The 15,699-nt window shown below is 42.8% G+C and overlaps 1 protein-coding gene across 3 annotated transcripts in view; it reads right to left on the minus strand.

Annotated features, from left to right (window-relative positions):
* The window catches only part of hdac4 (histone deacetylase 4), a 145,783-nt gene that overhangs the window by 28,263 nt on the left and 101,821 nt on the right, over window positions 1-15,699 (minus strand). For all 3 annotated transcript variants that reach the window (XM_080478328.1, XM_080478330.1, XM_080478329.1), the window contains 6 exons: window positions 12,896-13,168; window positions 10,891-11,077; window positions 10,343-10,476; window positions 8,597-8,699; window positions 6,647-6,693; window positions 2,001-2,108 (listed from right to left, as the gene is read on the minus strand). In XM_080478328.1, the coding sequence (XP_080334454.1) occupies window positions 2,001-2,108; window positions 6,647-6,693; window positions 8,597-8,699; window positions 10,343-10,476; window positions 10,891-11,077; window positions 12,896-13,168 (852 nt within the window). The remainder of the gene's footprint in view (window positions 1-2,000; window positions 2,109-6,646; window positions 6,694-8,596; window positions 8,700-10,342; window positions 10,477-10,890; window positions 11,078-12,895; window positions 13,169-15,699) is intronic.

A 15,699-nucleotide genomic window follows, 5' to 3' on the forward strand; every position in this document is an offset into this window, starting at 1 on the left:
CAAATTACTCTGTACGTGAAGAGAGTTTGACAGCTCTGTGTTATTTGGATGCAAGTACCCCCAAAATCTAAAAAAGCAGCAGAAAGTCTACACTTAAAACAAATGAGTGTTTTATTTCAAATGCATTGTGGATGCTTACAAAGTCAAACTGCTGAAAGATTTATCCAAATATTCTTGGTCTCGACTGTAATTTTCATGCATTTTGCCTATAAAATCTCATACATGAGATCATAATCCACATTAAGTGGTACCAGTAGGCTTCAGCTGGGTTTAACCACTATATTTACTCGTATATAGCGGTTCCGATTACAGATTTACATATCACAGAAAAGTGGCCCAAAGGCCTGTTGAGTTCTTATTAAAACTCTACATTTGGTTTTCATTTGAAGCCGCGATATTGCCAATCGTGCAGAAGGCACGTATATTAAAGACCAAATCATGCCCACATAAAAAGGGGCTGAGAGCAAGCAACCAAAGCCAGAAACCATGTGGGCATTAGCGCGGTGCGCTACTGTCTCTCTCGGAGGAATGTCATTAGTCTGTGGTATGCTGGTGCTAAGCTAACGCTGAGTGCTACGGCTGCTCTGCGGGTGGCTTTGGTGTAATACTAATAAAAGAGGCCTGTTAGCGGGGCCGGCTGGTGTTTGCAGGGCCTGTGCACCGGGGGCTCCCCGCTGGGTTCAAACAGTAAGCAGCCACTGCCACAGACACATGAAGGCTGGCTGGAGGGACGAGGCGTGGCGAGGAGGGGAGGGGACGTCTGTCTGTCTGTCTGGGGGGGTGCTAATGATGCTTCTGGGAAGAAGGGGTCTCCTTTCTGGAGGTGTGGATGGATTGCACATTAAAATCATAGTGTGGAGGGGAAGAGAGGGGGACGTTTACATGCTTGCCCATGTGCAGGGATTATTGGTGTTTTTAAAAAGATACATTGCGTTTTTCCCTGCCAAACGAAAGCATTAAAAAAAAACTCAAACAATCACTAAAATAGTTTGTGTATGATGCGCGCTAACAAATCATACGTAGTGAGTCACTCACGCTTCAACTTTTGCAACTACCCAGGTGCTGCATTGTAGTATGTGTAGTTAATGTAATTAAATAAATAAATAAATGTAATTAAATGTGAGGAAACAATTTCTCCAAGGAGATCAACGATATATATTTTTGTCTTATTATTAGTATTATTATTCGTTTCCTTTACAGCGAGTAGCAACTCACATCTGGACTAAGAATCAAAAACAAATTAATTTAACAAACATATGATATGTGTTCGGAATTCGAGTTGAGAATGGAAGAAAGCAGGACTTGAAATAACGCCCTCATACATTTGAGTTTATGTCTGCATTTTTATGTTGCATTGAAGTCTATAAATGCACCCATAAAACAACATGGACAATACAAACGCATAAAATCATTAAGTCAAGGGCCACATAGAGCCCACTTACATCTTGAGTGGGCCAGACTGGTAAAATAGTGCCACAATAACCTTTAAATTCGAACTTTAAAGTTTTTCTTTGTTGTGGCGTGGGGTAAACGTTTTGAAAAAGTTGAAGTTTTTGCAAAACATTTCACAATCGGCACCAAAAATATACTACAATGTCAACAAACAACCAAACTCAATGACACTTTCTGGTGCTCAATACATTGAAATGTCTAAAACTGATCCCTTTTAACGGTTGCATCGTGGATGTTTTTACAAACTCACCCTGACAGCATGGCTTTGAGGCGAGTTTTATAGCTTTCATGGCCTCATCACCGATATCTCAGCTCAGGTCTAAGGGTTGTGTCGGTTACTCTTAAGAAAACTCTGGTAAAAAGTCGATGGTTTACCTGCAATTTTCAATTTCTTGGTGGTTTGGCTGGATTGGAGTCACTTGCAGCCATGTTTTGATCCAAGGGCCTTATGTTTGAAACCCCTGCCTTAAATCATTCAAATTGCTGGGGATCTTCTGAGACAGTGTGAACCACTCTACCACCGTGACGCCCCTCTGTTCGAAACCCACCTTCAGCTCTCCTGATGCTACTTTGAAAACCAGCTCCACCACCGAGCCCACGGCCAGACGAGCCGCGCTGGACGAATGGACCTCGTTCCAAATGGTGTCGCTGTCCACCTGCCAACACACAAAGAGAGGCCGGCGATGTCACATTTTTCTAAATAGAGGCTAACGCACAAGTTCATACGGCTTTCGGGGACATATGACTGCCGTCATTTACAACACGTCAGCGAGACAGAAGTCGTAAAGCCGCATTTGAAATCGCTCAGCTCGTGTCCCTTCACAAGATCAAAGCGGCGCTCCGGAGACGCGTCTCCTATGGGTGAAGAAGCGACGGGGTTGGGAGAGGCTAAAATGTGCTTTTGGGAAAACAATGGGGAATGAAAATGGAAAAAATATGAGACAGGAACACATATTTAGACGCTTAATCACGCAGAGTACCAGAGCAGATGTTCACAGCCAAGTAACTACAAAGACTGTCTTTTTAAAACCTTAAACATTTAATCCTGTATTAAGCAATGCTGATTGTTACAAGCTGTGTGTGCGTGTGTGTGTGTGTGTGTGTGTGTGTGTGTGTGTGTGTGTGTGTGTGTGTGTGTGTGTGTGTGTGTGTGTGTGTGTGTGTGTGTGTGTGTGTGTGTGTGTGTGTGTGTGTGTGTGTGTGTGTGTGTGTGTGTGCCTGCGTGCCACCACCCACTCCGGTGATCCAGTGGAGTATTAACTGAAGTCATTACATACTCAGAACATAATAGTTGGACCATTTAATGTGTTTTTCTTTTGGGATATATAATAGTATGGATTCAGTTGGTTTTTTTTGTTTGAGATTGAGTTTGTTTGTTTCAGGTTTTCCACTCCATTTGAAAGGGTTTGTTTTAGAACAAAAATACAATCAATCATGGTATCTGCTCAGTCATCTTTCCATCCAGACTCGTCTATTGAACCCCAAATGTATTCGTTCCCGATCCATCTGTGGGTCATCGTGACACTGTTTTAACCAATTATTTTCAGTTTGCACAATATCTGTTCACAAGAAAAGACGTTCTCTCCTGGCGAAAGAAAACTACTACCGGCAGATCCAGTGAATAAATGTTTGTTGGACACTACATTTTTCCCTGAAATGGTAAGTCTGCCGGGCCAGATTTGTTGGGACGTTCAGTTCTGGTTAAGAAAACATTTATTTGAAATCTACACCCTTTCTAGATTATTTTCCTCCGGGTGGGATAAATGCCTCAAAAATATGTCCTTTGCCAGGTTCAGAAGCAATGACTGTACGCTGGCCAGGAGTATAATACTGAATTTGGATATTTAAACTTTGGATCGTAACATGATTAACACATAAACTCTTCCTTCATTGATAGAAGTATGCCACTGTGACTAATTGGAAAAGATTACAAAAGTGGGAGCATTTGTTTGTTCCTTATATTGTGGGGAAAAAATATCTGATTGTGTTCATGTTTATGCAAGTGGGTGTGCTCGATACAGCAAGGGAACAATTCAGTAGTCAAGCCTGATTAAAGCTAAATATCAAATTGTATTAATAAAAGTGATAATGTTACTGAGAACCTTCCTACTAACCACAACAAACTAAATGAAGCATGACATCACATGAGTCAGTAGAGGTGTGATGAGTCAAAGGCACTCCTAAGAGAGGAGAGGAAATACATGAATGTTCCCAATATAAAAATGCTATCTTGTCCTTATCCTAAAGTTAATTTAACCAGAAATAAACCCAAATAAAATTACTATAAAACTCTTTGAAGCACATTTTAGTTCAAGGGGCCACAATCAGCACAATTTAATCTTGAGTGAGCTGGACTGATAAAATACTGTCATAATAACCTTTACATTTAAACCTTAAAGGTTTACTTTGTTGTGCTGCAAAGTATATGTGATAGAAATGTCTATATTTTTATAAAAGCAAACAATTTCTACGGAAAAAAACTCCAATCTCAAACATAAGACCAATTTTAATGAAATGTTCTGGTGCAAAATGCAGTGAATCCCCAACAAAACTTTGCCTACAGCTGTTGCTTTATCAGTGTTTTGCCATGACGGCACGACTTTGACTCTATTTTTAAAGCAAGAAGGTTTTACTAGTTTTCATGGCAGCATCACTCAAATCTCAGTTCAGGTCTCAGTGTTGTGTTGTGTCCGCCACTCTTATAACATTTGTTTTCAAAAATAAAATGAACGTTTTCTTTGAAATTTTTACAATTTGCTTGTTGGTGTGGCTGGATTGGAACTTGTTGCGGGCTGGCTTTGGCCCACAGACCTTATGTTTGACACAGTAGTTGAGTAGTAGTTACTGTGAAAAAAGCAGCAGTACATTACCTTTAAGAGTCTTTTAATTTTGAGGTGTCAACAGTGTGCCTGTGCTGTTAGCTGGAAGTCAAATGGTAGTTTAAAGACATTATTTTGCAGGTTAATCGAGGTCAGTATTTCCATCTGCAGTCATGCAGAAGTCAGCATAACACCGGATTCATTAGCAGGCCATGGCTGAGACACAATAGCAACATCCAGAGCAGCAGAAAGGCTTCATAAAGACTAGTTAATGTTTTTTTTAGGGTGGTGAATACATCCCAGCAGGCCGATGGAGCAACACAGAGAGACAGCAGATCTGCAATAGTTTTCATCTACAACTAAAGTAATAAATTACAGGCTTACAGGACATCAAGTCATTTTAAGTACGTATACAGTTCTCGTTACCAAAAGTAGTGCTGTACCAGTAACGCTTCATTTCAGAATGCCTCATTCCAACAGTGTGCACATGTAAAAAAGCTGCAGCATTTTCCAGGCTTATGAGAGAAAGTCATCCAAGTCGAAGATGACATTTGTATCTTTGAAGTTGAAGAGATTTGTACATTTTGTTGTGAGGCATTCAAGTGACATCACTCTTTCTGCGAGTGGGACCTTTCATGAAGTCGCCAGGCCGAGTGGAGCATTAACCTCAGCCACACAGTCAGCTCCTCGGCCCCTCAACCAGTTGGGGTATTAAGCAAGACGACAGCTTTTCAGCCAGCCGGACTATCACCACCCCCAGCCTCCACCCCCGTCTCCAGTGATGGAACTGATCAAGGCTGGACCATCGCCCCATAAAAACATCCACAGAGAAGCTTTTCAAGCTGTGCCAAGAAAGACTTTGTCATGAAGTACAACTGTGCAGCATTCAACATAGTCTAAAGTAAAAAAAAAAAAGATTGAGGAAGTATGAAGCGCGTTGTTGACGAGTGACTAATGGAACCGAAGTCAGCGTGCAGCAGTTCAGTCAATGAGCGAGCGAGAGTCGAGTGAGTGAGTGGGAAACTGAATCATATATACAAGTCAGGTTAATGAGCACAAACAGATGCTGTTCCAAGTCAGCATGTGGAGACCGAGTGGTTTATTATTTCCCATGTTGATGTTAGTTTTGCCTCGAGCCAGCAGTGGGACACAAGCGAAGCAGGAAAAACAAAAGTGAAAGGGAAGCAGGGTGTGTGTGTGTGTGTGTGTGTGTGTGTGTGTGTGTGTGTGTGTGTGTGTGTGTGTGTGTGTGTGTGTGTGTGTGTGTGTGTGTGTGTGTGTGTGTGTGTGTGTGTAAAAAGAGAGCGGGAACGTGCTGGTATGACAGAATGACGGCTCTCCACAGGCTGGCAGCCTAATTTCAGCCCCTTTCCTGTGCGTGTGTGTGTGTGTGTGTGTGTGTGTATGTATGTGGGAGCGTGTGCACACGCGTATGTGTGTGTATGACAGGAAGACAACAATTTAGTCCCATTTGCTATTATAAAGAGCAGAACAGAGCAGTGTGGGGCTCGGGCTCTTCTCGTTCCCACCACAGCAGCAGCAGTAACCCCAAAGGAGGGCAGACATGCGGGGTGGGGGGGGTTTCAGAGAAAAACGAGAAAAAGATGCCTGGAGGAAAGAGGGACGTTCTAAAAGAAATGGAGATGTAGAAAGAGCAAAACCAGGGCAGAGTAGGTGAGTGCTCGACAGGCTTCTGCGAACCATCAACTTTGTAGGAGAAGAAAAATAAAAAGGAAAAAAAAAGATGCACTCACACAAATACAGGTGCACCATTGATTCTGAAGAGAGTGTTTCCAACTCGAAACCATTGCCTTAGCACACAAACATCCCCAAACACAGAGCTGTGCACACAAACAAAAATCATACACTGCCCCCTACCACTAGACACACACAGAAACACACACAGAGCTTGAAACATCTGGTTATAATTACCAACACGGCGGAAAGGCAAGCAACAGCTTTTGTTGCCTCTGGACCTTTAGGGGCTGCGTGTGTGTGTGTGTGTGTGCACGAGTTTGTTTGGTGGAACAAGAACAAATGGGACCATTATTTAAGCGGGGGGGGGGGGCAAAAACAGAGAGCAAGACGGAGGGAGCAGGCGAAGGAGACCCACTTATTACGCCACGACTTGATGATGCTGAAACTATGCTGATGTGTTTGGGTGCAGAGTCTGATGGAGTGGTGCCAGATGGGTATTGATTAGATTAAAACACTGTTGTTAAAACACAACAGCCGATGACAACCATTTTCCACCGAATAAACCAGCATGACTTAACGACGCAGGTTTCCAACAAGTATCAGGGGCGCAATCAGAAATACTTAATTAGATGGAGGATATTTGTGAAATGACTCAAGAAAAAAGTGAGCAAACTTACCCCGATGCCTCCACATGGTAGCCTCACAAACATGGGACTGACCGAACCTGAGAGACGGAGAAGCAGGAATCAGAAGGGATGAAAGAGAAAGTGCAAAAGTTTACTGGGTGAAGAGGTAGCACGGGGTGAAAAGGGTGCGCGACCCCCCTAAATCGGAGAATTTGACTCTCTGACCTGATCTAACAGCGAGAGTACACAGTGCTGTGCTTTAACTGGGCGAGGTGAGGAGGAACAACATGCATCTCATTGACCTTTCAATCAAGCAGGGGGGAGGTGGGGTTTTATTCCTGTCCTGTCACTGAGGATGGAAAACTCACTTCAGGTTTCTGACAGCAGAAAATAAACAAGAACCAGACGAACGCCTTGAACGGACTTTGTCTGCAGTGTAAACGACAATCACAATTTCCTTCCAACAACACGGCCTTCGAATTTTACGCGCGTGTATCCAGGGTGCAATTTCAAGAGGGGGTATAAACGCCTCCCTGGTTCATTCCCTCTTCAGGTAAATTATTCAACTGTCGGAGGAAACATTCTGTCTCTTCATGGTGGGAGATAAATAGTGACCAAATCTACTAAAAAAACAGCCGATAACTCAAACTTTTAATCACGGTGAAAAGTCACGTCTTCCTAAAAATCCCTGAAACCGTTAAACCGGTTACTCTACTGGTTCTATAGTAGAGTTTATTATGTTTGATGGCACTTTGAATTCTAAAAGGTGTTTTGATGGAGGTAAAACAAAAACAATTTCCTCTAAAATATTCCAAAGAATAAGGTGAGAAACAATCCTCGACCTGTGATTTACTCACAAATCCATGTGAGTGTTTAGGTACGAGTGTATAAAAAACAAAAAAACCAACTTGTTTAAAACCCACAAGAAGGAAATGCTCAGATCTCAATCCAGTGCCGTCACATTGGTCCGGTATTACACCGTTAACACACACTCACACACCACTAAATATCAGCAGTTCAGTGTCTCGCCCGAGGACATTTGGGCATACGTCCAGGAGATCAAAACCATCATTCATAACAGGTAACTCTTTTTTTTTTTCCTACTCTATTATAGACATGTGCTCATCTGTGTCTGACAAAGGAAAACAGCTGCTGACAGATATTTATTATAGTGTCCAGAAATACTTTAATCCACGACGAGTTGCCACCTCAGTGGTTTTAGAGCCGTTTTCCCTTCCTACTTGTCTGCTGAGCCTTCACACAGGAGGATCTGGTAATACTCCCGTGTAAGCACTAATAATAAGAGGAATTTCTGTCTCCACAGGAATGAAAGCTAAGATGACCACTGGGGTTAGCACATAGACACACACTCTCACTCGCTTTCTCACACACACACACACACACACACACACACACACACACACACACACACACACACACACACACACACACACACACACACACACACACACACACACACACACACACACACACACACACACACACACACACACACACACACACACACACACACACACACACACACACACACACACACACACACACACACACACACACACACACACACACACACACACACCCCTGCACTTTAAGGCCAGACCTAAGTGACTGAGCAGCCTGTGTGACTTAGTTTAACAGCTTCAGCGGGTCCTCGTCTTATCGTAACACCTCCAGGACTTTATTAGAACGGACCATTTGTTATGACACGGTTTAAGCATTAAAGCAGACTGCTTTTAACGCACGCTGCACATTTGTGACATTTACACGGGCGCCGAGCTCCGAGACATGGGCTCGCTCAATTTGACAAAGTCACTGAATACTTAAATGTTGCTTGTGTGTTGTAAATTGAGCCGAGTGCAACAAGTGCTGTGAAACACATGAGCGAGCATTATTTTGCACTGGGCCTGTGGGAAAACTGTACAGAGGGCGATCTAGCGGCACGCATTTGGAAGAAGCAGGGTGTTTTTTTTTTCTCCTTACAGTCCAGCTTCTGCCTCAGAGGGTTCGTTCCATAAAGCAGGACGTGGGCTTCTGAGTGGACCAACTGTAACTCCTCCAACGAGGCTTTCCGACCACGGATGCACTGAAAACAGAGAAACCGAAAAGAGAAGAACCAAAGAGAACCCCTGATTAGTTTTCCATACCCGACTTCCTGACGTGGTCACCCAAAACAATGTAAAAATAGAGTAGTGGGTAAAAGTAGCCACATGCTGTGAACCAAAGAAATCTACATGTAAGTCGAAGGAAAAAATCCTAATCATGCCACAATTCAGACTAATATCAGATCCTTTTTAATGGATCGTGTATGAGTTCTAAGGGTGAAAGCATAGAACAACAGAACACGGATTAACACTGCCCCCCTCTGGTTGCAATACGAACCTACACATTCATACAAAATGATAATGCTGAGGAGCATGGAGGTGAACAAAAGTGAGGAAAAACCATTGCTTCATCAATGTCACATGGCAAGATGAGAAATGCAGCCATATTTATGTATTAATATGTCTCTCAAATGACAAGTTAAGCTGTCCATAAACAATAAGAAACAAGAAAACAGAAGATATTTACAATTTATGAAGAAAGTGACATATTAGTGCTACAATCTTTTATAAGGTGCACGATGAAACATTTCATTATAATACAATTCATTTTCCACACAGTTCAATTCAGGAAAACTACATATATTTGAGATTAATGAAAGAAAAATTATTATTTCAAGAGATTAAAATACATTTGATCAGAGACTACAGTGAGAACAATTCACATTTTATAAATGTTCTGATTTATGTGTAGGGATGAGGACAAGTGCAGAGATATCTCACAAAGCTAAATCTTGTTTCATATTGCATTTTTCAAGATGCAACTTCATATTTTACATAATTAGTTTTTCCACTCTTTTGTTCACAAACACCATTGTACATGATGAAAATGTGGCAACTTGCACTGATCGGTGCATAAAAGCAAAATATTAAGACTAGGATTAGTCATCATAAATGTATGTTATAGATCAATATGAAATATATTCAACTTTCTTGAGGCGATGAAACAAAATATATGTCCAATGATGAACTGAAGGAATTTAAAATATGGAAAACTACGACCTTTGTGAATATAAAATGTGCACACAAGATAAAATAGAGAGTGTTGTTTCACTCTCATTCCAAGAGCAGGACAATGTGATTTAAGGGCAAAGTAGTTGACTTGTGAGTAATGCACAGGTTTGTTAACCAGCATTGTGCAAGTGAGTAGAAATGAACTAATTACTGCTATTTTTTCCAAAAAATCTACACTTTATTTCTAGAACACTTTAAATACAACCACGTCTGAACCAGTGCTGTGCATAAATAGACTTTTTTTTTTTTAAATAATCATTTGCAAGGTAATTCAAATACTCAATGAAAAGCTGTAAAATTGTAGTTGTCAGCATAGTGTGCGTCAGTCAAATGACTTAAGTTCAACTGAGGTTATTTGAAGGAAAATGCTTGAAAATCACTAACGAGAAGAAGCAGTGACCAGCACACACGGATACATACAAAGGGAAGAATGCTAATTCATAATCGGTAATGTTATTAATTAGGTAAGTGCAACAAGGAAGACACCCATTCAATTCTTATTCATTTTAAATGTTTGAATGATTTCACGGCAGTAGTCGATAAAAGTATTACATTACTTCCTAACTTGATCATCTACCAGCGGATTCACCCGAGCTCACGTCTCCGGCCTTACCTCGCAGTGCGCCCGGAGGCCCGTCTCCTGTAGGCGGGACCAGATGCTCTGGATGCGGCCGGCGTGCTCTGGATGACTGGTGGTGTTACCACACATGCACTGATGTTTCTGCATCAAGGAGTCATACACCAGACCTGGACAATACACACACACACACACGGGTTGTGTGTGATTATGAGCCGCTGACTGTAAGCATTAGAGCAGCTGTCACAACAACATCTCTATAATCACACCGTAAGACATGGTGTGATTATCTGGTGCACCTGCTACATCATAAACAAAACATCACATGGCGACAGTCCAGAGAAATGTGGTGAATCTGTGCAGTGATTACACCAGTAGTGCTTGGCAATGATTGGCAACAGCTTTATGCATTAACAGCTCCTGGATCATAACGCTGTGCGTTACCGGGGGGGCGGGATTGTTTGTCTACATCACGGCGTGCAGATCTGATGGACGTCCAGGTAAGAGCAGCGCCCAGATAAAATAAAAGAAGCATTTCATAATTAGCCGTGTAAGAAGCATGTTTGAGTTTGCTGTGGGCGGACCTGTGGTGAATCGAGGCTTGGCTGCCGGCTCCTGCACCACCAAGGGGAAGGAGGCCGAGGCCGGCGACGACTGAGCCCTGGACAGGGGGCGGTGCCCCGCGAAGCTGACTGCCAGACCCGCCGCTTCCATGGAGGCTTGGTAGTTCCTCAGCTGGTGTATCCGCTGCTGCTCCAACAGCAAAGCCTGCTGCTCACACACAAAACAGATTGCAATGCATTTATCATGCCAGGAGATGGCACTAAATACTTCCACATTCATTTCTGCTGTAATTCACTATTAAGACTCACTACAATATACATCGGTACTAAACGGGAAAGTACAGTTTTGTTTTGGTTACATAAAACTCCACAATCTTACAAGATGGTTCTACTGATTATAACAAGAATATGAGCCGCTATTTAAAGAAAACTACTCCATTTTCTACTTTACCTCACATAATGACTACTCTCCTCCTGTAATTATAAGGAAAGCTGCTTTAGCTTCCAGACAATCCTAATTATAACCCATCAAACCTCCAAACAATGTGTTTGAATAGCGACCGTACATATAAATGATGTGACGAAGTCAAAAGAATCTGAGTGGAACAATTCGTGGCTCTTTACACTCAAGAGAAAGACTCTCGCCAAGCAATCCTGTTATCCCGCTGTGATGGGCGTGTCCGCCTGAGCTCGGGGCGCCATGGCGACAGTGAGAGGAGTGCCTGATTGAATTTGGCTGAGCGGACAGCAGGGATGGGCCGGACAGATGAGGACACGCTGTCCTGGTGGTGCACAGAGCGTGGCCACACACACACACAGTGAGGGATACACACTTGCAATTCACATATCTGAGTAATCTTTATGTGGGAGTGAGGGTTGTGTGTAGGGTCATTGAAGGAGATGTATAGCAAGAGAATGACTTTTCCATTATATTTGAAAAACCTTTGTTTTTTTGTTTTTTTTAACTGTGTGATTTTGAAATGTAGGTTTTTAATCTCAATAGAAAATGGATAAAAATGAAATAATCCACTCATAAAAGCATGCACTCAAAATAGAGAATGTTTTATTGGCTCGTTTTGGGAGGGGGAACAGAACTGAAATGATCCTGGAAAGTGAGCTGGTCAGTCATTAGTCAGATCAAATGTAGAGTGTAATGTAACTAAATGCTCCATCTATCTCTACTATCCAGCTATTTTTGTGTACTTTTTTTTTTTTTTTTTTTTTTTTTAAATCACAGTTTCATTACAAAAGAGCAGCCGTCGCTGAATTGCTCGAGGAGGTCGTTTTACAATTCCAATATTTGCAGTTTGATTTCCAATCTCGCCTTGTCCCCGGGTCAACCTGACCTTGTGCCAGACACAAAAGCCCAAATTTCTACCAGTGGAGACTGAATACGAACCATGGCAGCCATCAGCAAAGCCTTTGACACTGCTAAAGTGATGGAATGAGCTCTCGAAGTCAAGTGCAATTACAATTTAAATTCCTATACTTTCTATTCAGCCTTAACATTATGACCCCTGATGTACATGTGAAGTGATGGGATATATCAGGGAAACACGTGAACAGATTCCCCTTCAAAGTTGAAATGCGAGAAGCAAAATAATAAGAAAACAAACGGATCAACGTAAGAATTTATCACGGTAGAAAAGGGTCGAAAAAAAAAAAGGCTATATGATCTGCAAAACTGCAGCTCCTGTGAAGTGTTCCAAAGAAAGATTAATTCAGTCGTAGAGAAGGAAAAGCAGTGAATCAGCGACAGGTCGTGTAAAACCAAAGCTTACTGATGTATGTGGGGAGTGAAAGTTGTAAGTCCTGTGATTTAACAGACGAGCTACTGTAAATCAACACTGCAGCAGACGGCCATGCTGGTTCTGATAGATAAATATTACCACAATGCATTACAGCTTCCGAGGACTGATCTCCTTACCGTCATATTATGTCATCGCGTAAACATTTGCTGAATTTGTGAAGGTACAAAACTAAAGTTTCGTCCTTTTATTCCCCGGTTTCTGTTCTCCATTCTCACCTGTTTGAACAGGAAGTCCTGCTCGACCAGTCTCTCCCTCTGCTCCCTGTCCTCCTGCTCCTGCGGGTCGGGAGGCTCCTGCTTGATGACCAGGCCACGCAGCACCGTCGTCTCCTGCGCCGGCATGGAGGGGGAGGTCGGGGGGGACGAGGAGAAACCCTGGTGCTCCCTGAGCTCCTCTTCCGTCTCCTCCGGGTGACTCTGGTGCTGTCTCCCCGGCCCCGAGCCGCCGGGGCCCGGGGCCGAGACCGGATCACCGGGCTTGGACATGATCTGGAGGCGGAGAACAACACTGTAGTCTCACAGAGCATCAGGTTATTGTTTCTATTCCTCAACTTTTAAACTCTTATTCTATCATCACTGGCAGGATTAGACTTCTGTACTTCTCATAATAATAACTCCTGTACATTTTATGACATTTTAAAAAATTCCCAAAGCTACCCGAAGGCAGAGATAATTATCACGATCCCCCAGAACTTCTGCAGTACGACCATCGAATCACAAACCATTCACCAATGTGTCACACATTTGTAATATACATAGAGAGACCACTGGTGATTGAAGATTGACTTTATGACAATCCTACAGCCTTAAAACTCCAAATAAATCCAGAGCATCAACCCTTTAAAAAAAATGGGGTCATATAGAGAATCTGCCAGAAAGGGCAAAAAAATCTACTAAAAATACAGATGGTCATGCAACTTATGTATCAAATTACACTGGTACATACCCTGTAGGACCACTAGATGTCACTGTATGACAACAGAAAGCTGCTACAATAACAGAAAAACCGCCATAACTACTGTATGACTAAAAGATCTAGAAAAATACCACTAAGAAAGCTAGATGGCAGAATTTAGAATAGAAATGACAGAATGTGCAGCAGAGAACAGAAAGAAAGCAGCAAAAAGGACGAGCGTGAGGAACTTGTGAGGGAGTGGAGAAAAGTAGAGAAACTGTTACCATAATGAAGATAAAGATAAAGATCTTCGGGGCACAGACAAGTAAATGTGACTTGTAGAGTTATTTCGTCAACCTTTCGGACAAAGACACAAATTACACAACAAATGACAGCAGAGACTCTTTTTAGGTTTCAAAATATCAATATTCTCATTTTATTTGTCCGTCTTTAAAATCTACCGAGAAAGAAAAAAAAAAACCACACTGCTGTTTTTGCTGACGCTTGAGATTTCATTGGGAATGGAATTGTGGAGCCAAACCCTTAGATTAGGGAATTAATAGTGGGCGGTGAGAGAAAGTAACAGAAAGGACCTAATGAGGAAAGCGGGAAAGCTTCCAGAACAGATAAAGGGAAGAATCATCGTTTTATAATCAGGGACGGCAACCATGAGGCAAAACCTGCCCCACTTTGGCCGGCGCTGGTCCACTGGAGATGTTTTTCATTCCAAAAATAGTTCCGAGTACAAAAACAACGTAAGAGACCTCAAGTTTAACCAAACAAGAGCTAACATTAGCCAGGCCCCCTCTACCTTCTGTACACATGGAGATAAAACCTCCTCGTCTGAACCCTGGACTCTCCTTGGTTATTTGTCATAGGAAGAGCCCGACTGAATCTCTACAACTGTTTGTAATTTGTGTCATTAAGTTCATGACGTCTGAAGCTGCAGAGGAGAGAGACAGAGAGAGAGACAGAGAGAGAGACAGAGACAGAGACAGAGACAGAGACAGAGAGAGAGAGAGAGAGAGAGAGAGAGAGAGAGAGAGAGAGAGAGAGAGAGAGAGAGAGAGAGAGAGACAGAGACAGAGACAGAGACACAGAGAGAGAGAGAGAGAGAGAGAGAGAGAGAGAGAGAGAGAGAGAGAGAGCGCGCGCGCACAGGGGCTCGAGGGAGAAAGAGAAAGAGGGAGAGGAAGAAGTAGAGAGGAGCGCCGGCAGTAATCTTGTTGTGGCAGCTGTCCCCGTCCCTGTCGTCAAAGACCCCAACCTCCGTGTGTGCAGGTCATGATTGGACGGGACTGGTTTGTGCGTGGAGAGCGTGCACACACAGAAAGAGAAACACACACACACACACACACACACACACATACGCACACGCGGCTGGCATATTGCCCAGGGAACAGTCCATTGACGTCAGAGAGCCGGCTCTTGCCTCATCGCAGTCCCTCTTCTCCAAACAAACTCAAAACACTCATCCACTCCCGTTGCACGGATTCTCACTCCTCGGTTCGCAAATGCTCTTCTCTTTCTCTCTCTCTTTAACAGAGGAAATACTTGCTGGGTTGTGAACCATAAGGGGGACAGGCACTAAATACGCCTGTTAAATCAGCTGGAAGATGGAAAGAGCAGGAGGTGGGAAGGGGAGGCAGTTGTATACACAAACACTTGACACGAGTTGACATTTTCTATCTATCTCGGTCTCTCTCACTTACACACTCGGACAACAGTAGAATATACACCACAGTTTAGCCTCAGGTTGGAGCTGATTTAAGACTCATTCCTCATCTTGCTGCCTCTCACAGCCACATTTCAGGTTTTCAGCAGCCCCGCTTTACACTGCTGACGAGCATGAAAATAAATAAATAAATAAATTAAGGAAGGAAGGAAACCACAGCTGCAAATGTTTCGCAATGTGCTATATATTGAAGAAACGCAAAGGACGTGAATAGGACAGTTCTAAAAATATGTCCCGGAACCAATCTGTGTCCGGTTGAAGGTGCAGACATGTTGCTATCTATCGACAGTACACAAGGCAGAATTCTTCTCCGTTAAAGAGGTGCTTTGTTACTATTTCATAAGGAGCACCTCATAATCCTCAACTAACATGCTTCACATAATAACTCCT

Source organism: Lipophrys pholis, assembly GCF_963383615.2.
Source record: "Lipophrys pholis genome assembly, chromosome: 13".
Taxonomy (NCBI): Eukaryota; Metazoa; Chordata; class Actinopteri; order Blenniiformes; family Blenniidae; genus Lipophrys; species Lipophrys pholis.